The sequence below is a fragment of the Dicentrarchus labrax genome, unplaced genomic scaffold (genome assembly GCF_905237075.1).
Source record: "Dicentrarchus labrax unplaced genomic scaffold, dlabrax2021, whole genome shotgun sequence".
Lineage (NCBI taxonomy): Eukaryota > Metazoa > Chordata > Actinopteri > Moronidae > Dicentrarchus > Dicentrarchus labrax.
In genome coordinates this window covers 12,997,910-13,022,303 of record NW_026136704.1, presented here as the reverse complement: position 1 = coordinate 13,022,303, position 24,394 = coordinate 12,997,910, and the positions used below count along the sequence as shown (strand labels likewise).

At 42.3% G+C, this 24,394-nt stretch overlaps 1 protein-coding gene across 1 annotated transcript in view; it reads right to left on the bottom strand.

The window, feature by feature from the left end:
- The window catches only part of clmpb (CXADR like membrane protein b), a 65,148-nt gene that overhangs the window by 17,369 nt on the left and 23,385 nt on the right, over nt 1-24,394 (bottom strand). Inside the window, exon 2 of the mRNA XM_051397727.1 lies at nt 1,126-1,277. Coding sequence (XP_051253687.1) covers nt 1,126-1,277 — 152 coding nt within the window. The remainder of the gene's footprint in view (nt 1-1,125; nt 1,278-24,394) is intronic.

Genomic DNA, 24,394 nt, shown 5'->3' with positions numbered 1-24,394 from the left:
TGACGTATGTGCAGAGTTTGACTCTACAAGGATGATTTCACATTCATCTGCTAAAAGTGAAAAGTTTCTCTGTGCTCAGTGAAAATCAGATTTTAAGTGGCGGGGCCTACAAGCATGAATTAGTTCGGAAGTTGTTCCTGGTCCAGCATGAAACTTCTACAGTGTGATCTAGAAACTTGAAGCCACCAGTGCACATACACTGAAAATGGACTTGACAGTGAAGCTTGAGACATTTTGACACAAAAAAATTACATATTCATAGAGTTTGGTAATTGTAATGAGTAGAAAATTTTATGTGGAAATTAAATATTTTTTGTGCAGAAAAACAGATTTTTTGAAAATGTAATTTGTAGCTAACACATGTCTGGAAGGGATCTTTAAGTGGGTGTGTAATCTCACATCAGTTGTATTCTGGTGAACTACTACTATCGGCTGAAGTTGTTTTCAGGTGTAAATTGGTGATCCAATTCCAGAAATTCCAGTTTTTCAGGTCAGTGTTAGTTATGTTACCAAAACTAATTAGATAGAAAGTGATGAAAACCTAAACAAGACTGTTTTTACGTGTTAGAGGTGTTAACAGTATACAATCACATTTGTAAAAAATCTAATTGAAAATAATTTCAATGTTGTTCCAGTGTGTATGCATTTCATGGTCTAGGAAAAGTAAAGAGTAAAGAGTCCAAGGTTACACCTACAAAATGAGTTGGGGAACATTCTGCGGCATGATTGTTCCTTTGTGAAAGGCACTAAAACTTGAAGTGCCACAGTAACTTTGGGCATTGAGTTAATGTGCAACTATTATGGCTTCTGTCGGAAATCAATCAGCATGACTCAAATGGAGTAAAGATAGAGTCATTTTGAAAGAGCCCTAGCAAAGGTCACAAAACCTGTAAGCCCAGGATTCAAAGCCATCAAAAGAGTGTTTAAGTTGCTCTTGTGTTTATGTTCTCCCTGTAGGATAAAAACACATTTACTTTTTCTTCTTTCTTTCTAAATCAGGCTGGCCCGTTAAAGATGCATTTCTTAAGGTTTACTTTGCAGTAGCTTAAGTATGCCCTACAAACCTAAATATTAACAATAACATATGACAATGGAAAGGTGGGGATAAAAGAAATCTTATCTTACCACTTTCTGTTTGGAGTTTGGCTTCTGCAGTAGCCACTCGATGTCAAGAGAGCTGGACGACGGGAACTGATGGTGGCATGGTAAGGTGGCATTGTCCCCAACGACCTTCTTCATCTCCGTCTGGGCACCCACTGACAGCAGGCTGAACAGAACTGAGGGAGACAGAGGGAGAGGGAGAGAGATGTCAGATGGGGACACTAGCTCGATCCAAACTTGAGACAAGAGGCAGATGCTGCAGATAGGGAGCAAAACCATGCCGACGAAGGAAATTGAGACGGAAAAACGTAGCAGGAGATATGACCCAGAATCCCAATCACTATCTGACAGATGCTGGGATACGTCACGGGACCGAGACGGGAAGGGGATTCTTTTTTTTACAGGAAATAGAGTTTGGCATAGGAGGCCAGAGAGAACTGTTATGATGATCTTTTTGTTAACCCCTTTTGACAAGGGCATTCAAAGAGCACATTCTTATTCACAGCAACAAACGTGGGGAGTTGTGGCTGGGGAAGGAAATGTACACAGCTTTTGACTACCAAAGAACTACCTGCACCATGCACTGCCTGTGCATTGACAAGTGTGCTTTAAAACTGCAAAGATATGGTTATCAAGACACTTGAATTGAGCTAAACTTTTCCAAACTGGCCCTGGCCACTACATGTGACAAAATAGACAAAATGAAAAACAGGTTTTGACACTATATCCACAACTATTGCAAATGGGAAAATGCAATCATAATAACACACAAAAATCCCACAGTCTACTCAGTGAAGAGCTTGGGTCGCAGTAAAAAAGTAGCAATAATTATGAGTGTGTCCAGAAGCGAGTGACTTTGGGCACCGGCCAGACTGTCAGGGCCTGTGTCTCAGTGGGGGTGCAGCAAGGCTAATTTATTGGAGGCTGCTGGACAGCCCGACGGGCTTGAGTGGAATTAGCCAGAGGCGTCACGGGGGTTTGCTGGAAGCTGAAGCTATAGATGGTGTTGGTGTGTGTGTTTGTGTGCGTCTAGAGGGGGTGGTGCATTGCTGAGATATTCAACCCCCTCCACCTCACAGTAAGGCTGCACAATACTGCAGAGCTGCACTAAGCTTACACTCTCAAATGTGACAGATATTTTTGGCTCGACAACATTTAACTTAACTACCTGACTTTAATTTAATTGCCAAACGAGCCAATAGCTCCAAGGGATTCTGAGTGCTTAAAATAAAGTTACACAGCCAGCAGATGCTCATTTGGAATCATGCAGAAATGTAGAGGTTGTGTAAATATTGTTACATCTCCCTTTCATTATCATGCTGCTTAATAGATTCAATATTCCCTCCTGTTTGCGCACAATAAATAAGCATCACGGTGTGGGACATGTTTTTGAACAAAAACTATGTTCAATAACAGGTGTTATGTCAGTGGTAGAGTGATTCAACACAGACCTATTCAATGAAAGAATGCCTTTGTGCTCAGCAGACACAATCACATGCTGTCAAATGTTCAACAGGAGGCCAAATGTGGCCTGTGAATGCATCAGCACTCGCTGGGCGCCTGTCCACTTGTTCACTGGTCCACCCTCACAGGAGCCAACACCCTGTCCCATAAGTGATCTTTGGGCCAATCAAAATGTCAGCTCTGTGCTGTGAAACCAATGAGTCAGTGCTGACGCAGGACACAGGGGCAAAGAGTAGCCTCATACAAACCACTTCTTCCATACGGATGACATCATCTAGTGAATTTCAGCAGTTCCTCAAGTTTTGTTTTAGTTGTGTCTCTACTTTGTGAGTCTTCCGCTATAAACCCGAGCTTCGGGCGGCTCGCTGTCAATCAAGTGTTAGGTTTCCAATTGGCATTCACCGGTTGGACAGAGAGAGAGCACTTTACGGTTGGCAGAGTTTTTGTGTGTCCGTTTTGGCAGCCCAGGAGTGACGGGACAAATTGCTGAGGTCCTTCTGCTCTGTTGGACCACCTGCTCAGTTCAAATCATTACTCAGCAAAAAAAAAAAAAAAAAAAAAAAGGGTCAATCCTCCTCACCGAGGAGCTCCTGGACCCGGAAGGTATCCCCGTTTATGACTTTTTAATGCAGCATTTGCAGGCTCATTCATCTTGTGGGCCCCCCGCCGATATTAGCTTGGATGTCAGAAAAAAGAGAGGGAGAGCTTTGTAGTGTAAAGAATATTCAAGATGGAGAATTGTCAGACCGTGTGTGTGTGTGTGTGTGTGTGTGTGTGTGTGTGTGTATGTATGTGTGTGTGCAATTGGTTGAACCTAATGGTGTGAGTTAATGCTTTATGGTGGTATAGGGGTCTGCTGGGAACCCTGTGCCCACCACCTCCCCTCAGCTCCTCAGGCTAGCCTCTGTAATCAGTGCTCCCACACAGCCCGGGGCTGAATCCAGCACTGTGTAGCGGGCCTGATAAGAGCTCCCTGCTTCCTTTCTCACCTCCCACCTCCTACTTAACTGCCTACCGCTTCAACTGTAGGTTCTGTAAAATGCAAGAGTTTACCTGAAAGATAGCTAGGGCCAGGGTGACTGCTGAAAGTGGGGCATTGCAATCTTGTTCCACACAAAGTACTTGACTTTCCACTAGCTGACTTTAAATTGACCTTTAATCAACGACTAGGGTCAGCTCACTAACTATAGCAATGCTAGTGTCAAAAAAATGCACTTCAATGCCTAACAATGAGGATTTGAGTGCCATAAACGGCACGTATTTCACAGTAAAATATAGACAGCAAATATGCTGTATCTGTGACTGAAAGAAAATTGTCTTAGTTTTTGCCAAAAAGAGTTGGCAGTCAAATCAAAAGGGACACTGACTTGTACACAATCGCCGCTCCTCCCTTTCCCACTTATTTGTGGTCTTGCAGAGGGGTTTTTGTGTCTGTGGAATAGATGACACAGTGCTCCCAAAATACGCTTGCCTTGATATGAGTTTGTGCTTGCATTTGAATTGGCCTCATTCACCGCACAGTGTGCACAGCTGGGAAGGTTGGACTGCAAGACCCATCATTTGTGTCAACTATGACACACAACAGAATTCATTTTTGTGGCAGCTATGCACACAGTACAAAGGTTGTTTTGTCAAAATTTGGGTTCATGACCTTGGCTTTCAATTTGCAGTAAGGTGACTTAAAAGAAACTGTGAACAATATTAGCTTAAACCTAGATGACATTCCTGGTCACAGCCCTGTGTATGAATTCACATGTCTTTAAGAGATTCTATGAGGACATGGGAAAGGCCAACTACATAAACACGGCCATCTTGAGAGAGAGATAAAAGTGGAGAGGACTTGTGATATAGTAGCTGGTGCCATATCACAGACCATATCCTCCATCCCGCTTTCTATTTTATTGTGTCTGCTTTTCTCAGCTTTGTTTGGCTCAGCTTCATGTTTCTATTTGTGGCTAGGTTCAGTCTTTACCCAGACAAAGAAAGGAATGAAGCATATCGTAATTAAAAAACAAACAAAGTGGGAGCTAACACCAGAGGTTTAGAAAGAGGGAGTGTGAGAGAAAGATAGACACATTTGACAAACAGAGAGAGTGAGAGGCTAGGGTGAAATATGGAGAAACCCATTTCTATGACAAGGCCCTAGGGGGAGTTGTGCTCCAGTAAATCCGCCTTACAGAGCCCGGCAATCTTATTATAGTGTGGCCAGTGAGACGGACAGACAGACAAACAAGACAGGCCTGGATCTTTCACACTGCCCAAAGTCAAGCCCCATATCCCCTCAGTCAGCACATTGGCCTGGCTGGGGCCTTTGCAATGTCCAAAGCTTATGACCTCTGGTACTCAAACGCAGCAGATCAGAGAAGGGAGAGGGAGAGCGAGAGATAGGGGGTGAGAGGAGTGAAAGGAGAGAGAAAATGGGTTGAGGGAGGGTTGGAGGGATGCTGCAATGCCTTATTTTGAGCACTTACTGTAAGTCACTGGTGTGGAGGACGGATTATAGCACCACAAAGGTGGTTTTAGACACAGGTTAGTAGATGCACAATAGGAGAAAAAGATTAGAGGTATCACTGTTTTATTTCTGCTGACAATTTCCTGTTGTGTGCATTCACGCTGCTTTTCCTATATAGAAAACATGTGCAACCATCTACATTGTATGTATATGCGTGAACACAGGTTCTGTCACAAAGACACTTCCACTGCTGCCTGTCTGCATAACAGAGCTGCGAGGGACTATCTTCTGCTGGCAGTGAATAGTGTCTCAGCACACATATACCTTTGATTTGGGATACATCTGTCATCAATGCCCGATGACTCCAGTCATATTTGAGTAACGTGTACAGCTTTACTGCAGTAAAGGCTAAAGTAACAATCATCTTTCAGTCCTACCAATCTGCAAAATTACTGTTTATCCTTCTGTCAATTACAGACTTATCAAGGAACAGGATAAAATGCAGGAGAAAGAGAACTGTTTGGGCTATGACCTTCATACATGTTCTTTAAAATATAGGACTTTATGCATGTAACTAGCAAAAACCGAAATGGCAAATAAAAACACAATTCCTCCATTCTTATTGCTGACATAAAGCTAGTTTTTAGCTGAGTTGCTGAGAGCAGCATAGGGCTGATGAGACAATAGTGAAATACTCACAGCTCAGCGTGCTGTTTAAAAGGCTGTGTCTGCCCCCAACCAATAGTACAGCAACCTTGTGTGACCTGAATTGGCTATTCAAATGCCAAACATATATACTATAAATACCACCAATGTGGCACAGAGATTCACAGACAGGAGGTTACATCTTGCCCTTTCCTCTTTCCTGATATCTTTGAGGATTTCGAGGCTCGAAATGCCAAAACATCTTCAGATGTCTCGGCAGACAAGAGGCTGCCTCCAGTTGTTAGCGCAAACTGAGTGTCTGCAAAAACAACCCACATGCACGCTCTGCAAGTCCTTCATTCATACAGCCATAGATCCCTTTTTAATTACAGCTTCTTAGGGGTAAGTCTCCTTAAATGTACCAAGTTATCATGCCCTATTAAAACACATGTTTTGCATATGGCACACTACACTAGTCTCCTTGTAGTTTCAAGGTCCAACTCATGAATATATTGCTTCTGTGAAAATCAAAGGGGTTGTTTTTTCCCTGACTGGAGGCTGACTCTTTGAAGGGATAAAATCCCATAATCCTCCTCGCCTCACACCCAGCGACCGTCACTCCCTTCTGCTGACACAGAGGTTTTGTCGGTACTTTAAAATAAGGTACATAGAGTCATTACCAAGTAATGAGTAAGGAACAAGAGCTAACTGATAATTAGTAATAGCTTGCAAGTTCCTGAATAACTCTTTCCTCATTGCTTAAATCTCCATTCCCAGCTAACTACTGAAAATATACAGTTAAGTAATCATGAAATAGTAGTCAAAAATAGTACAGTAATTATTACTATGTAATTCTTACATAAGTACGTCAGAAGAAAGTAATCATGATTGGTCAAATGCTATTTAACATTGCCCTTTATTTCCCTTTATTTATAGCCCTACTATTTGAGGAGTAATGCCACGTTCAGACATGGCACCCATGTTAAACAGCTGGGCTGTTATGCAAGTCAAATCCTGCAAGAAGACACACTGATTGTCTATTATAAACGATATAAATGATACATATGAAATAAATGATCTGAGTCTAATAAATGTTAAAATATGTATCCCATGCTTACCAACCCTTTAAGTGCTCCTGCCCCTCTACACACTCTTCTCCTGGAGTTATGTTGTGATTGTGTTTACTAAATTATGTACTTATTCCACATATTTGTAAGTGGTGTTTAAACAGAGAGTGAGAGAGATGAGCAGACACACACACACACACACACACACACACAACGAACACAGAACAAAACATATGTTATAAATTCACGATCTAATTATAAAGATCAGCTTTACGTGTGATTACAAAAGAGCAGAGAAGCAGAATTGCTTGTTGACTCACGGTACCTGGTGTAAGTCCTCTGGAGCGAGAGGAAAACCCCTAAAAGAGAGGGCCATCATGTTCATGTTCAGATTTCTAGGAACTCTGGCTGAAGCAGTAATGGATAGGTTCGTAGAGGAAAAGAAGGGAATGGAGCAATTCCTACAATAATCCCTTGAACCTTGAGGGGGAAGGCAAATGGGAAAAGTGAGGGAGGACCAATGGGAGTGGGAAAAGGAAGATGGAATACCACTGAGGTCTGAATAATGTAAGGCCCTGTGGTAAACGTTCACCGTTCTTATTGCCTTCATTTGCATCCCTTTCATGGCCTCGTCATTGCTGTCACGTCGAGCGATAGGGACACCATCCCGCTGACAGATCCCCAAAATAGATCCAAAATTAGTTTCACGAAAAGCACTTTTAATTCCCCCAAAGCATCCTGCATTTTCCTTCAGCAAAATAAGGAAGAAGGGAGGAGATGGGGGAAAAGCTAATTACACCATTCCCCGGGGAGGGAGAGTCAGTGAAACCTGCTTACAGTGCTATACACATCTTATCAACGCTGCATCTGGTGGCATCACCCACACTCATGGGTGTAGCTGTCCAAGATGCTACGGCTGCTCCATAAATCTTCTGGATTTAGCCTGAACCGGTCCAAAGAACACAGAGCTGCTCATAAAGAGCCACACTTTGGACTGAAGTCGTTCACTCCTATGCAACACTTTCACGAAACTGCTAACAAATGCTGCTTGTCTGCTTGCTTTTATCACCTTTGCTTACTAAAAACTAAAGAAAAACTATCACAAAGATAAAGATTCAAAGTAAAAGAAAACAATAAGACATTACACATCATTGTAGGAAGTCTCACTTTTAATTCTTTCCACCTTATGTGGCTATTGTAAAAATCACAGCTAGACATGACCAAGTGGAAAGAGTGACAATCAGAAGAACTTAGAACTCTCTCTATAACACAATGAAAACTGTGATTGTCATTGGCTGGAAGTTTTTTTTTTTCTTTTTTAATTAAAAACCAATTCATCATTTTGGAAAGGATGGTCCCCATTTAAAATGTTAATTACAGCAATGCATCTTACAGACTTCAGCTTGACTTGCAGAATAATCTCCAGAAGCTTGTGTGGTGTTAAACCATTTACAGGGTTACATTCAGCTTCAAAAAACACCATTCAAGACATTTTTCCTCCCTTTAATGTGTTGAGACTGAACAAGGTCCAAATGTCAAATGGTCTGTTTTGCACCAGATAACACGCTTCAGTTAAATGGGGCTTGGACGATGACCTCTCTGTTTTGCTGCAGCAACGGATCCTCCCAACATCTGGCAAAGCCTAAACAGACCAGCATGTGTGCACATACACTTTGTTCTGCATGAGCGTATCCAAATCTGAGACAAAAGAGAAGCATGCAGCCAAGAGAAGGGAGAGCTAACGTCTTGTAGAAACTTATCACCAAGGTTACTGGAGCTGTGTGTGGGACGTGCGTGTGTAAAGGGCAAATCCTCCCTGCAGCACGTGCATGCAGCCCTGAATAAACCTGCAGTCCCCCACTGAGAAAACACACTTTAATGGAGAACAGAGGAGAGTGAATCCTTTGACATATTAAGACATGCACAAAAAGTGCTTCATTTCGAAAGGAAACACTTTTTTTTGTTGCTGTTGTCAAGAACATTTTGCTGAAACCAAGGCGTCTAAGACTGAAGAAAAAGTGATTGCTTGCTATCAAAGTGGTAAGTCAGCAATTTGGGTTATCAAAAGAAAACAACTCGAAATCCAGTTAGAGATATTATATTTGCTCTGACAGAAATCAAAATTGGTTTCCCTCACAAAGAAAACTTTGCTCCAACTCCTGCACAGAACATTTTTCCTATTCCTCTGTATTCAACGAGCTTTTGTCCCAGGGCTGAGCTTATTTCTTGGTCTGTCTGGCATTACGGTATTTTTGTTGGCACGGCTTTGTGAATAAGAACGGAAAATATTTATCACAGGGATTTCCAGTAAAGGTACAGACACCACAGTATAGACAGTGGAAGGCTGTTCTTTGCTGAGTTCAAGCTCTGTTTTACCCTGCATGCCTGACAGATGGTGTGGTGAGAAACAAGATGAGCTGTATTCATTAAAACACTGAAGAAGACAGGTTTGCCTGCTGCTGATCAACTTAAAGCTCTCCTGTTGGGCACTGGTATGGTATGATATCATATCAGCTACAGTGTAAGCACTGCTGGAGTTTGGACAGATGGGCTAGCTATGATATAAACAGCTATAATGCCCATAGTGCACATATAAACAACCTTTCACTCCTGCCTCTGTTCCTGGCACGTCATGCAACCGTGGGCATGGTTCTCTGTTGGACACAAAATGTTCCTCAATTTCCCCACTTATTTATGTGGTCTAATCTCAATTTGTGGCTGGCAAGCGTGTGAACGAACTCCTCTCACATTGTTGGAGTGGCTGGACATGGGCACTGACCTCAGCGGATCAATACTTAATAAGCTTTTGTGCTACCAAGTCCATTTTGCTGCAATCTGCGATTTTTTATGTCCATTAGGTTGAAAATAGAGCTGACTAGGTGTATGACCACAGGAAGTGGAATGTATCGCGGTCGCCCAGGCTCTCTCTTATGATGGATGCTTCACAATAGTGTGAGACAGATGAAAACTTCTAATACTATCTACCTCATGCACTATAAAGTACTACACCCCTGACTTTTATTAAAAGCAATTCAATACCCCAGTGGTGTTTCAAAGAAGCATTTAACAACTTGTGGGAGGACAATAAAAGCCACAGTGGGCTATATGGTTAAGTTTGGCTGCACGTGACGAACAAGGGGAATGGCAGGAAAACAAGCCTAGAGCTAGTGCTATATTTGGAGCAGCACTAAAGCTCATCTTTAGAGGCATTGTAAGATAGCCCCAATCTGGATATGTAAGCACTACATTTTGGGAGCTCATAGTCGGGAGAGTGTGGGGATTCTGGACGTCCCTCGGATTCTTCTCCTCCTCTCCCTCGCCTCTCTGCACACACAGATTTAGTTCCATTATTTAGGTCACTACAATTATATGTCAATGATTTGTCAAAAGTTCACCTGGGGTTAGACGACGTAGCCTCACTCAGCAAAGACGCTAATTTACTTCGCTGGATCCAAGGGAGAGTAGGAACTGAATATAACAGAGCAGCTCCCATGTTGTACATTTCATCGGCTAATTGAAAACAGACGGGAGGCTAACTCCCTCTCTCCATCCGCCCAGCACTAGAGCGCTGCGTCACTGACATATTAGTGCTGTCGCCAGTCCTATGGTATGCATCTGACATATTATTTTACTTGATCTGTTGAGCGGAAAATAACAAAGCAGGGAACGCCTCTTGCACAAATGAGAGGATGATGTTGTTACAGCTGCTCAAGCTGTAGCTGCTGCTGCTGCAAAGGACAAAGAGGTAACCTATCCATCCAAGCCCGTGACTGGGAAGGACACGTCGATGGCTGCCATTTCCCCAGAGGTAAGCAGATGCCACGTCTGTTTTGGCAGCTGTATACTGAAAGGTGTTGACTGGTGGGCCAGCTGACAGAGGCAGAGTGGTGGCTGCACGATGGCCAGGGAGGTCAACAGGGGCTGCAAGGCTTCCAGGAAAAGGCCTCACTTAGGCTCATTTAGGAGAGCTAATGGACCAACCTACCATCTGTCCTTATCATTAGCTAAGCCAATTCATGTAGGACACTAACCTTATTCACCTGCTACACACAGACATAAAGCACACCTACAATATATATTTGTGTGTGCAGTGGAACAAACACAGACATATCCACAGAATGTTATGTGCATTTATGTTGTAGCTAATTAAAACAGCGCATTTCATTCAGCACATACATGGAATTTATTTATACTGACGCTGAATAAAGAAAACCGTTTACTTATTAAAGGTCAGACAAGAAAAGGGTGACTATAGTTTCTACATGGTTTAAGTGTATCCTTTTATCCAATTCAGCAGAGCATCACCACACAAAAGTATTAGCAGTTTTTTAAAAGTAACCAGAGTTAGTGAGTCCTTGTCTGCACACAGACACACTCCTCCAAACAAATTTGCTTGCCCTTTGTGCTGCTGAACTCCACTTCTTCTCACCCCCCATCCCCAGTGTCTAGAAAAGGAATGCCCACGCGGCCACATCCGAGGGCGGAGAGAAGATTGAAACCAGATGAATAGAGCTCGGGTACAGCCTGCTCGCCAGGCCCATATTTCACTCTCCAAAGCCTGATTAAAACAAGGTGCGGCACTAGCTGGGCCAAGGCAGCTTATTCCGGCTCGGAGAAGGACATTCGCTTGCAGTGACACTCGCGGCGAGGAGGAAACAGGGCGAAGGTCACAGCTAAAGTCTCTGCAGTTGGCTCACAACGCTCCAGTAGAGGTTTCCTTGATAAAGCATAGTCAGTTCCTAAATGTCTACAGATCCAATTAATTCACAGTCCTCAATTAAAGATGAATTTAATTACATCTGAATCTGCCTAAAAACAAGGAGGATTCTGTCACCTTACATTGTGTTTTTGTTTTTTTTTGTGGGGGGTACAGCGGCTGAGGAGGTATAAAGTAGGTCATTGGCGTGGAAACTGTTAACTGATGTGCCAAAGGAAATGAGGACAAACTGCAAGAATTGTGGAGCAAGAATTATTAGCATCATACAGAAGTTAGATATAGAATATTATACGGATCACAGTGAAAAGAAAAGCCATTCTATTCTTTAGACACTATTTTTGGTAGACACAAATCCAAGACATGATTCCATGTTTGAATTATAGATACATCACTTTGCCTTTTTTGATTTGTACAATAGTTGAACTGTTTTGATGCCAAGAAACCTTTTAGAATACTGCTTATTTTAATAAATCCCCTTTGAGAATATAAAAAGTTTGTAAGAGTCCTGTAGAGTATCATGAAGGCTATAAAGGGTTTAGTGTGTAGTACTTAGGGTGCAGTGTACATGAATAAACCCTGAATACTCAGAGGATATGATTCTGTTTTCATGATCTCTGAGGCACAATGTTCCTGTTCGTGTCCACAGACATTAGAGTCAGTGTTGAGCAATGTTGCAAACTTTGGACAAGAATTCACTGGGACTAAGAAAAGAAGAAGTAGAAGAAAAAAAACAAAACAGCTAAACATGCCACGTGTTGTTTCTTCCTGCCTTGACCAGTTAGAGTGTTCACCCAATGAGTGCGTCTTCACGCTGGAGGTCATGTCATTGTATGTATGTGTGTGGGCAGATGGAAGAAGAGGTTGTCATTTGCGTTTTCTATGAGTAAATGTATACAGTGAGTCAGCAAGAGAAAGAGAGAGAGAGGGAGTCTGGGTGCTGTAGGTGTGTGTCTGTGTCTCTGTGTGGAGCTTCACACGTGTGTGTGACTGACTGATTAGCGGCCTGTTTTCATTGTCTGTCTGCAGCCGCCTCTCCTGAGGTAGCGAGGCAGAGTGGGAGAATTTCGTACTATTTTCCAGCGCTGGCTGCTCACTCTTTTCCTTCCCATGCAGCTGGTCAGCCACACTTGCCACTCAATGCCAAACACACTCCCCTCTATCCCCTTGACATTTTAGCTATGTTACCGCTGAGAGAGTTGTGGCTCGCCTGCCTGCCGCCTGCCAGTACACATGAGTAAATAAAGCCCAGCTCATTTCATTTGGCCATAATGTTTAATCTACGTTTGCTTGGTCAATGAGAGGTTAATCTCATTAGTTTTTGCTAAATGGCATGCTTGGGCGTCCTCTGACAAGACTAGGCTAGACACAAGTTAATTAAAAGAGCAATTAAAAGAAGACAGTAAGTCCCACTGAACGGCAGTAATATGTTAGTTCCCTTGACACCAGTGCTGTGACGTTCAATAACATGGTTCTACGCTGGTTTGTCACTAATAACAAACCACTTTTCATTACAAAGGAGACTAGTAATAGCAGAACAATAGAAAAACGCTGGCACGAGATTAGATTGTTTTGTGGTTGAACATGTGCTTCAAACTAACCTTTAGCACTTTGTGTGGTTTACCTACTGTGAGATGCCTTATTAAAAGCAAGGCTCACCACAATACACACGCACACTATTACAGCAGTTAATCAACTCCAACAGGTTGTTAAAAATCTGACATGCAATTAGCTGAGACTGGATTGGAGGAGACTTAAATGTCATCATTAAGGGTAGCACATTACAGTGGTGCTGCGAATTTGCATCTACCTGGGATACTCTAAAATACCTTTACAAAAACTTTTTTTAAAACTTTAAAAAAAAACCTTTAAATAAAAAATTTAAAAGACACAATTGTGTTAGTTTTATACATAATCTCTCCTAATTATCTGTACTATTTTCCCTGACTTATACTTGGTAAACAAATTTAGGTTCAGGAAATTTGTAGCCAAAGGAAGCTGGAACCATAAAGGTGTGTTGTGGGAGTCTCAGTGGAGAAACACACTAGAAACTAATGTATTTTAACAGTCAACCTTCCTCATCATGCACTTGTAAAAAGATTTTAATATTATGACCTCCATGTGGTGTTTAATTCAAGGCAGGAAATCTATTAGTTATCTAAAAAATGAAAAACACACATTAATTTATTCTTTATCCCCTTTCTTCATACAATTTTGATATTATGCATTATGACGCATTATGACAAAGATTCTCCCTCCATGTCATATGAGGGCCATTAGACACTTTTCAGGGTCCTACAGGAAAGCGAGTGCACTGGGGAAATAGCCTGCTAGCTGCCTGCCCTGTGGGTACCACTACTGGCTCCAGCCTGCCTCAGATGAATCATAAACAAGTCCCTTGGCCTCTGTGACTTAATCCCCTGTGACATCGCCACAGGGAGCCGGAGAAAGAGGGAGCAGAGAGAAAGGAAAACATGCCCTGTGCTCAACTTTCAAGTGAATTAAACATTAGGATGAATGTGTATGAGGTGTATCTGAGGATATGCCATTGAGATGAAGTAGTAATTTAACAGATGATAGCATCTGTATGTGGGGTTGGGGATTTTTATTATTTTTTGTTTTGGTTATTTAATTTTTGCTTCGTATAAGTCACTTCATCTCAGGCTCTACCTTCGAGCTCCCTCCATGTGTGTATTATGCAAATTCATGTCCCACAGTTCTTTCATTTAAATTTGGCCACACAGCTTAAGCTTGGGTAGTCTACAGAGTGTGGCAGCTAAAGCTATAATCAACATCGTGGCTCCTTTTAGGCATGAGAAAGCATACCCAGGAGGGAGCAATAAATGGATTTATTTTAGGAAACAGAATGTAGAATCTTAGTTAGGGCCAGACATGCTAAGTGCTTTGTCCCTTATGCATCAGCCCTTGGGCAGTTTTTCCTCCCTAATTAAAAAAAGAACAAGGTGCAGGAGGAAAACAGTGCAGGCAATAACAGAGGTGGGAGCAGCACGGCCTGGTGGTAAATTTTTTTCTCTAAAAGTTTGGGATATGATTCTCACTTTGCCAGCACTCTGCAGGTTGTGCTGATGTAAGGAGCTTTTGTCTTGAGATTAATGAAAGACGTTTGGCTCTTTGGCATTTTGGATCCCACACAAAGGTTAAAAACAGCCTCTGACCAGTGAAAGGTTTATGTGGTGCACCACTGAGAACGTTCTGCTTGCTCGGTGGAAGCGATTCCTTCATCCTACACCATTTTTTACTAACACAACAAATAAATAACGAAGTGGAGCTCAGCTGTATTTTAAACAGTTCTCTCCAAACTCGATTTTTAGTCTGCAAAACAAAATCCATTAGCCCCCATTTTTATGTTAACATGTATTTTTGTTTGTGTGCTTGTGTCCATGTCTTGTCTAGCATGTTGATGCTGATAACAACCATCTGATTAATGTGTCCTGTAGAAGGCCTCAATGTAACAACAACCTGAATATTCCATGGGTATGCTGGTAAAGCTATTATTATCTTGAGGAGTGATTCAGGAGGCCAGGGGTAAATTACAGGTCCCGTTGTGTGTCTGGCCAACGTCTGGTGATGGACAGTAAACAGTCTGATACATTCTTAAGTCAGTCAATTTATTGCAACAGGTTATAACTTCTGGCTCTGGGTGGTTATGTTCTCAAAAGCTTCCTGAGTAAACACTGTGGAGATAAGCACTTAGGCTTATTTATTGTGGTGGAACGGCTCAAACGTTATAGCAGTTCGTCCCTGAGATAAACTGCGAGAATCCCTCTTATGGTAGGGCTAAAGAAACAGGTGTGGACATCAAATCATACTTGACAATATCCAAGATTAGCATAGAACCTTCATGCATGATTAAATAAAATGAATTTTGCAAATCCCGCTGGCTAACCTGGGAAAAGTGTTAAAAAAAGACAACATTGCCCTACTAGATGTGATGCCCTGCTCCAGAAGAAATGTGTCTCTCTCTTCTGTGAATTGCACTGCATATTGCTTTAAAACGCCATTCTCCATTGCGTGCTAAGGAAGAGGAAGAGGTTACTACCACCACTAGCCCCGCTCCCCCATCCCCCATATTCATCATCTATCTTAGATCTCGCTTATCTCTCAGCCTTGCTGTACAGCATGCCTCATAAAGAACTCACACACAAACAGTCATTGCTGTAAAATCACACTTTTTGCCACTGCATGGCGCCTGCCCAGTCAAGAGTACATAATGCCTGTGCCATGCATGGTTGGACCAATGCCAGGACGATGACAATGTTCTCCCCTGAGTACAGAAGAAGAAACCGTTCAGACATCTCAACTTTGCTCCTATGTGCCACATGCTGGCCCGGTACATCCCTAACCACTAATTCCATCTGAAGAGGTACCAGGGTTTGAGTAAAAATACCATGGCTGAGATCAAGGCAATGATGCAGCCTTGTTAGAGGCCACATAAAAGCAACGTATGCCAAGAGAAATATCAAAGAAGAACAAGCTGCTGGAGACATTAAATGCTGTACAGGATGAGAAAATGCAATTTTCATCCATTACAAATAATAAATTAAAAAAAAGTTTTCTTTAAGCTTAAAGGAGACTGGTCTTCCTTATTGTACTTATTGTAACCTTAAGATGTATTGTGGATCTCCTGAACTGAGGGGAAAGTGGAGTTATCCCACTAGCAGAATTCAATTATCTCGAAGAAGGTATGATTTTAAGACTAAACATGAAACAAAATGACTTGATAAAAATTCCCGTCTGCAGTTTAGATCCAATTGCAACAGGCATGTGTTTATTTATCCCAATGTAGCCAATCAGGAACAATTTATCTCCCCTTATCCCTGGTGGATTAGGTACTAATCTGTTTGCTGAAGGGAAAACAAGAGAAAGGGAGCGAAAAAAGCTTTTCTCTCTCATCTTCCCCATATTAATATTTCTATTAGTTGTGCCTCCCGATGATGTGATGTGGCACTTGTGGCTGTGCATGAGAAGCCAGGTAATAAGGAAACTGAAGAAGGGGTCACTCTGGAAGATGGAGGACTTCGTTCCACCTGACATCTGGCACCACTGCTAGTGTGTGCGTGTGCATATGTGTACATACATCTGCACCATACAACACTGTGCATAATCATATGTGCACGGAAGCACATTAGAGTGAGAGTGAGTTCTGCTGGACTTGTTAATGCAGATGTTCCTTCGTCTGTAAGCAATGTGATCAGGGCTGCATCGTATGCTTATTAAGGCTCTGTGTGCGAGAGTGATGGCGAAGAAGACTACTCCTGTATGGTTTAATGAGCAGAAGAGTTTAGCCTGGAGCGAGGTCTTTTGGAGCAAACACACATCCAGTGCAAAGCCTGAATGTCCTATTCTCTTCCTATATATTCACTAGATAGAGCATCCATACCTAATTAAATTGTGCACAGACATCTCACATGCACTCACATACACACTCATTAGATTATGCATACCTAGCAGATTTGTAAACACGCGTGCATGCACACTTGAATGCTGCCCTAAGCAATTGCTACCGACTCCATGGTACGACCTTCAAGCCCAACGCCCTTCGTCCCTGAGATGTCCTTTATTACAGCCTTGCTCCTATCCCACACTAATGCAAACGGAGGAGGGGTGGGAATAACATCTGCATGAGCACAAGAGCGAGAACATAACAGGAGAATGGGCGGGGGGACTCCCCATCTCTCTTAGCAGATCCGTGCTGAATTGCTAATGAATTCTCTTCTCTACAGTAACAGTGTGCAATTCCCTTTTCTCACACGCAGCATGCATACCGCACAACGTAGCCATGTGCAGGTCTACATTGTGTATGCATGGTGTTAAACACATGCATCACAAATGCATCCACCATGTTAATGTTCTCAGTAATAAAGGTGATTTGGATTCTGATCACGGCTAAAAGGAGGCCGTGTCCCTCCCCTTCAATCCCCCAGCTACCCTGTACAGTACAAGTAGATCATCTCAACTGCTAAAAGCACAGAGAAAAATGCCTAATGACATTTGGAGGGATGCTCATTGCCACATAGTTCCCACTGGCAATTTTCCTACACAGTGCTGCATTGTTCACTAAAGAACACAGCAGATTAAAGATGGTCAGTGAATGCCTGCGCTCTAGCTGGCCGGCTGTTGCTGTAATGTCACTGGGTTTTAGCAGGATTTTGCTTTAATGTCACTCTGTCTCCCACACCTGAATGTCACTGGCTTTTAATTGGCCTGCTTGTGAAATGGCTGTGTTACTGTGTCTGGGAGCTACGGATGGATGGGTGGGAGTTGACATATTATACACATCAGTGTATTCTAACTAGTTACAGTTTTGGGACCAAGCTATGGCACACTGCACCAGACAGTGCGCCAAATAGTTAAATTGTTTGAACATGTGCCATTGCAAATGGAGCGATCCCCATAGTAAATGGACTGCTCCACTGCTGCATTGTTTCATTACTGCCAGGAATTCTACACTATGAAGTGTGAAATAAAGTGCATAGAAAGTAAAAGTTTAGTTTTCAATGCCAAAAAATGTTGTTTTCGTTATTATCACCACACATGATAACCCTGTGGGGGGCCACTGATGCAATTAAAAGTGTTATGCTAACAGTCCCCCCAGTTCAGTGGTGCAATACAAATAATAATCTATGGGACAAAATAGATCAAACTGTACGCATACAGTGCACTTCATCATCACTGCAGTCGAGAAGGAATATCAGTCTGTAGAAGCAAATGCAGCACCCTGGGAGTAAAATATTCAGAGGTCAGGGTTCATACCAGTCACAGCTGCTCTAAAGTCCATGGCCGATGGGCTCAGGGGACACATGGAGACTAATCAGAGACACACATACACATTCACGCTCTTGCTGCCTCTCTCTCAAACACACACACACACACACACACACACACACACACACACACACACACACACACACACACACACACATATATAACAAAGCCATGACGGGCATCAGTGATATTACAGGCCTCAAAAATCATCTGCTGAGACCTAAAGTGGCCACATCACCTCCATTTTGTTCACAATGTTTCGATCAGGACTGAATTAATTCATAAAACAGTAAATGATTCAAAACATACTGGAGCAGAAAGGGATATTTAATCTATCTTTCTTATTATGTTGCCATACTCTCCTTGCAATCCTTTGGTTCCAATCCCTTATGTACATACACACATAGGGCACACACATACTGTATCACACCCCTCGACATCACTTGCCAACCTCTTTCTCCCATTTGAACACTGTGACACTAATGTGTGATGGGGGCCTCCACTTGTGCCAGACTAGTGGCCTTACAATAGCCTCTTGACCACAGCGGTGCTTCAGGCATGCTGCAGTAAAGTGAGCTCTAAGTTCCTATTGTTTGCTCACATACAGTACATGGCAATTCTTCAGAAGCAAGTGGCTTCACACATTATGATTTAAGCTAAGGATGTCCACAAGACTTTTCCAGCAGGCAGAGGTTTTGGTCATGCTTTCTTGGAAAAATTTAGGAGGCTCTATTGACAGAAATGGAATTTAAAATGTATAGGTATGTTTTCATTAGTGTATAATTACCTGAACATAAGAATCATTATGTTTTTACATCATTTATTAAAAGGATAATAAAAGCAAAACACATAAAATACACAATATATGATGTAACTAAAAAGGAACAAAGCTAAGGACAAAGGTGTGTCTAGGTGTGTGTGTGTGTGTGTGTGTGTGTGTGTGTGTGTGTGTGTGTGCTTGGATGGGGGTTGTGTGCCAGAAAAGGTAGGTCTTTGTCCTCTCTGACCATATGTTTCAGCTAGCATGAACAACGTGCTGGTCGGACATAGAACACGTGAAAAGCGGGAGTCTTGATTTTCCTCTCCTGACCGCACAGAGGTCCAAGAGCTTATCACCCGGTGTGGACTGGCGGAGTGAAGAATAAGGAGAGAGAGAACAAACAACGGCATTCCCGGGAGTTTTATACCTCGTGACAGGAAGTGACCGGGAGAGGTGACAGGAAGTGGCACATCACAATAAAGGTCCAGTTAAACCAGACCAAATTAACAAGTTCATATTTAAAAGGTCCCTGTTGTCCCAACACTGGAAAACCCATGACATGCAATAGTTCTGTTGATGACAATGATCCCTCTGGCTCAAGCAAGTTTCCAAACCTCAACTGCATTTCACCAGTCACCCTGAGGAAACTGCAGATCCACTGTTAGTGGTTAGAGTTTTGAAATGCAACAGGAATTCGCTGAGAGAGCCAAATGGGAATGTGTGCAAATGTTACTGGAATGAAAAAAAAAAATGTATATGAGGTTTCCACTTTTAGGAAATAAAAATGAGTTTTTTGTAAACAGAGCTTAGTGTCTAAGAGGCAGCACTTAGAATTAGATAAACACTTACAGAAAAATATATTCAGAGAAATAGAAGTGTTGCAATAGTGTATGTGCCCTTGTATGTGTGTATGTGATGTGAAAACATGTTCCTTGAACTCCCTTGTGTATGATTCAGATGCAGACTGAATATGTTCTTGCAAGGATGAATTTATCATCCCTCTGTGACTATACATGGCAATCAGGTAAGTCTGGGGATAAGAATAGCCTGTCCACCAAGAGGTTTCTGCAAGTTAACACAGCACTTCGACTCAAGTAGGTACACGGTGAGAATACTGAGCATGTAGGCAAAAACACACTCACAAATACAGGAAAAATGCAAGGATGAAACACAAAGCTGGTCTACGTCTCTTGCACACATGCACGAGCAGGCAGACAAACAAACACACTAACCGCCCCCCCCTCCTGGTTGACCCTTTGTGTCTATGACCAACAGAGCAGACATTCCTCATTCTGGCTCAGCCTGAGCTTTGTTTGGATTAGCTGAGAGAGAGCAGAGCCCCTTCAGTCCCTGTGGCTGCACGGCACACGTCAGCCTGCTGCTGGGCTGCAGTCACACAAAGATACACACACACGCTGACATGACATATACTTAAGTGAGTGCACAAACACACACACGAAAAGTCAAAGCCAAAAAGAACACACAGCGGTAAGTAAATTTACCCCAACGCCCATAGATAAACACAAAAACACACATACCCACACACACACTCTAACACACACGACACTGGCCAGTCATCTGGCCTTATACAGGCATGGTGGCGACCCATTGCCTTTCATGGGAGCTGACTTCCTGACATTCTGTCCTCGGGCTCTGTGTTCTCTGCAGCCCAACTAGTTCACAGCAGGAGAGAAGAGGGGGATGGAGGGAAGAACAGGGAGAGAAAGATGGAGAGACATAAATATAAAGCAGGACTGGATTGAAAATGGATAGAGGAAGGGGAACGATGGCGATGGTGAGAAAGGCACACGGAAAGGAGGGAAAACAGGAATGCGACAGAGACAGAGAGAGGGAGAGATGAAAGAATCAAGGAACACACGGCAGGAGACAGAGAGGATGAAGTGTGCTCTCACAGTGTTTAGGTTTTAGTCGTTTGGCACCAGCCTCTTCCCCTCACAAAGCCTCTGTTCCCAGATTCCAAAACACCTGAGAGACTCCCACAAGATCCAAGCCGAGTTGAGACTGGACTGTGACAGCGGTGTGTAGAATAGTATGTGACTTCAACTTCTCAACAGCTGAAGTAAATTCACACTAAGTCCTGTCTTCATTATAAATATGGAGTCATCCTTTCACAGATGAGCACTGTCTACTGACTTGTAACATAAAATGGCTTGGCACTTGCTTTGCATACAAAGCTAATTGGATAAGGCACAGGATAATGCAATGAAATAAAATATAACTTGAAACTGATACTGATGATAGTGATACTGACACATTGAGTAAATACTGGAGCCAGAACTTTATCAAACAACTTGCCAAAAGCTTCCAAAATATATAAGAAACAATTAAAATGGTGGAGATCAATGATACAAGCAACATAGAACTTGAGAGAGCATACCTGAGAGGAAGGCAAATAAAAACACTAGATCAAGCTAATCTGAAATAATGACAGCTTTTAGGCAGATGGAGAATCATGATAGCCTCAAAACTGATCTGGTGTTGCTGGTTGGTAAAGAAGTAAAAGAAGAAATTCCAGGAGTATCAAACAAAGTTACTGAGGTATACAAAACAAAATGAAGGATGTGGCACATAGTAGTATTATAAACTGAAGTAGATGAGCTGGATTAGACGAGAAGGTCTGAGGAAGAAGATACAAGATGTACATTCCTGGACAACGAGTTTAAAGAATTCAGTTAATTCAAGAATATTTGTACACACCTTTTTGGCTACAGAATCAACAACTCCCATCATAGCTGAAGCATGCTATGGCTTAGAAAAAGATGATGACATTTTTTTTTTCTTGATATGTCTTCTGATGATCATAGGAAGTAGTAAAGCTACAACATAATGCAGCAACTGCCAAAAATAATTGTGTTTTTGGCAGGGATATCTACAGTACATATGTATCACATTTAGGCCAAATGCTAACCTGCTGAACAAAAAAAACAACCTTTGAAAATCCTGAAACATGAAACATTGACATGTTTTTGTAGCCAAAATTTTGGGCCCAAATGCAGTTTAATCTGATACTGGTTCAGGAGTTCTGACCCTTTTTCAGTGTGGACCATGCAGAGAATGTGTGTATTTGACACAGGCAGATGGAATCTAGGCCATTATTATGACTATTATTATGACTATTTCCTTGTTAAATAATTGCCAACCCACTTGGCTGGGTTCTTGGTATACCAAAATTGGATAATCTTGCAAATCTAATCTCTTGAGTTATTTTTCAAGCACATACAAAGAACCCTGTCTTTAGATGGGACTGCAAGTCGGGCTTTTAAATTGCTTGACTAAGAATTCAACAAAATTCTCCCAATGAAGTAACTTTTTCTTTTCTCCCTAAAATACAAAATGTTACGTATAGAGCCAAAAAGAAACATTACAGTATTTTAATCCTGTCCTTTTTGGAAAGGATGGTATGACAGAATCGTTAAGTGTGAATTCTCTGTTTCATGATTTTCTGGTCTCAGATAATATTTTAAAAAATGAAGGAAATATATGACCGGAGAAAAAGCTTGTGAGGAAGCACAGAGGTCATCAATAAATACTCACTTATAACTGACTGCTTTGCATGCATGTTACATGAATTAAGCAACAGAAATTCCAGACATGCACTAAATGCAATGACCATTCTGCTAATTGCCTGTGGACGTGGAGAGACGAAGAGACCTGTGAGCTTCCTTTAGTGCCTAATATTCATTATGAATTTATACCTTAATGACTGGAACATAAAGCTAGGAAGCTGGGCAATGCATGCAATGATAGGAAGCTAAAAGCTCTTAGTTGGTAAGTATGAATCAATCATCTAGCCGTGGAGAGAAGGAGTGGATTAAGGAAATGTATCATGTATGGGTATGCTCAAAGAAAAGCATGCTTCTTAAGCTGGAGAACTTTGTACCATACACAAGATATATGTACTGTTAATTTCTAAATGATCCTATTTAGACAACAGGCCTAATCCATGCTGGCTTTTTTTGTTGTTGTTTATTTTGTTGCTTTTTTGGGTGATGTTACAAATTCAGGCTTCATGAAATTCATTCCAGTAAGTCAAGTAAGTAAGTAAGCTTCAGTAAAAAAAAAACACCACGACTGAAGTTTAGTTTTTTTCTGCTTTTCTGCTCATTTACAATTATAACCAAATGCTGTGTGCTAAATAGCGCTATACTTTTTAGCCCACTTATTACAGCAGCATTTCTCCACTCTTGTGTTACAAACCGTGTACGGTGGCACATCCCTGCCTTCCTGTTCCAACAGGAGGTTCTGGTTGACTGAACAGTAAGACTCTAGTCTCCAGCATGACTCAAGGGAGTCATAACCGACTCATTAGAAATGAATGAGTCGGGCTGAGGCCACAGTACATATGCACAGCACGAAAGGCACAGTGGAATGGAAGGGGCATTTACAGACATTTTTTACCAAGTTGCAGGAAATTCACAGTCCAGAATATTGATTTTAGGTTAAAAAACATTATGACCTGACTTAAGAGCATGGCAGGAGCAACTGGGTGGATGTTTATGGCTATTTTGTAAATGACTCCACCTTACGTGCTCACCCTGGAGAAGGAAAAACAAAACAGGGAGAGTTTGGGGTAGGTGGTGGTCAAAGTAATACATACATATGATGTATGACAGGGAGGCGAGTGGGTGTGGGGTGACGTCCCATGGTGGCGGTGAGTCACAGGATAGTGTCTCAGCCAAACACACAGGCTAGCTGCTCTGAAGTCTGTAGAGGAGAACAAGGGTTGCACGGCAAACCATCAAGGAGCCAATGTTGTAGTGCGGCTTGAACATCTGCCAATACCCTCCTCAGTCGCTGTCCTGATCTAATACACGCTGATGGGAATAGCAGGTCATGATTCAGGGTTACAGACTGACCATTAAAAAAGTGCCTCTTTCTCCGTGCTGCAGGCCCTTTTAGCTTGTGCCTGCGATATACAACATTCTGGCCCTCGCTGGCCGAGCCCTCCAGGAAAATAATGCATGTTCCCATCAGTCATGGTACACTGCAGTGCTCCGCAACCCCCTCCGCTTCCATGCACCCTCGACCCAATCCATCATTCCTGAGTATGGTGGCCTCAAGGCACTGTCTGGGAGCGCTCTCTAAAGGAATCGGAGGTGGAGTGGGGGGGACGACAAAAGAAGAGGAGTCAAAAAGGAGCAAAACAGAAAGAAGAGTGAGTTACACACAGAGAGACAAGGAGGGAAATGGGATGTAAGGGAGACAGGGCAGGGTGCTCTCAGTAAGAAGGTGTGGTGCATGACAGACTGCAGGAGGCCGCTACCATACTGTTTCTGGAACATCTCTCTGCTGCTTTGTGGAACTGCATTTTATGGCTTGCTTGAAAATGGAGCCGAAGCGCAGTTTTGTTTTCAATTTTCTTCAAGCCTTTCACCGCTCTCCCC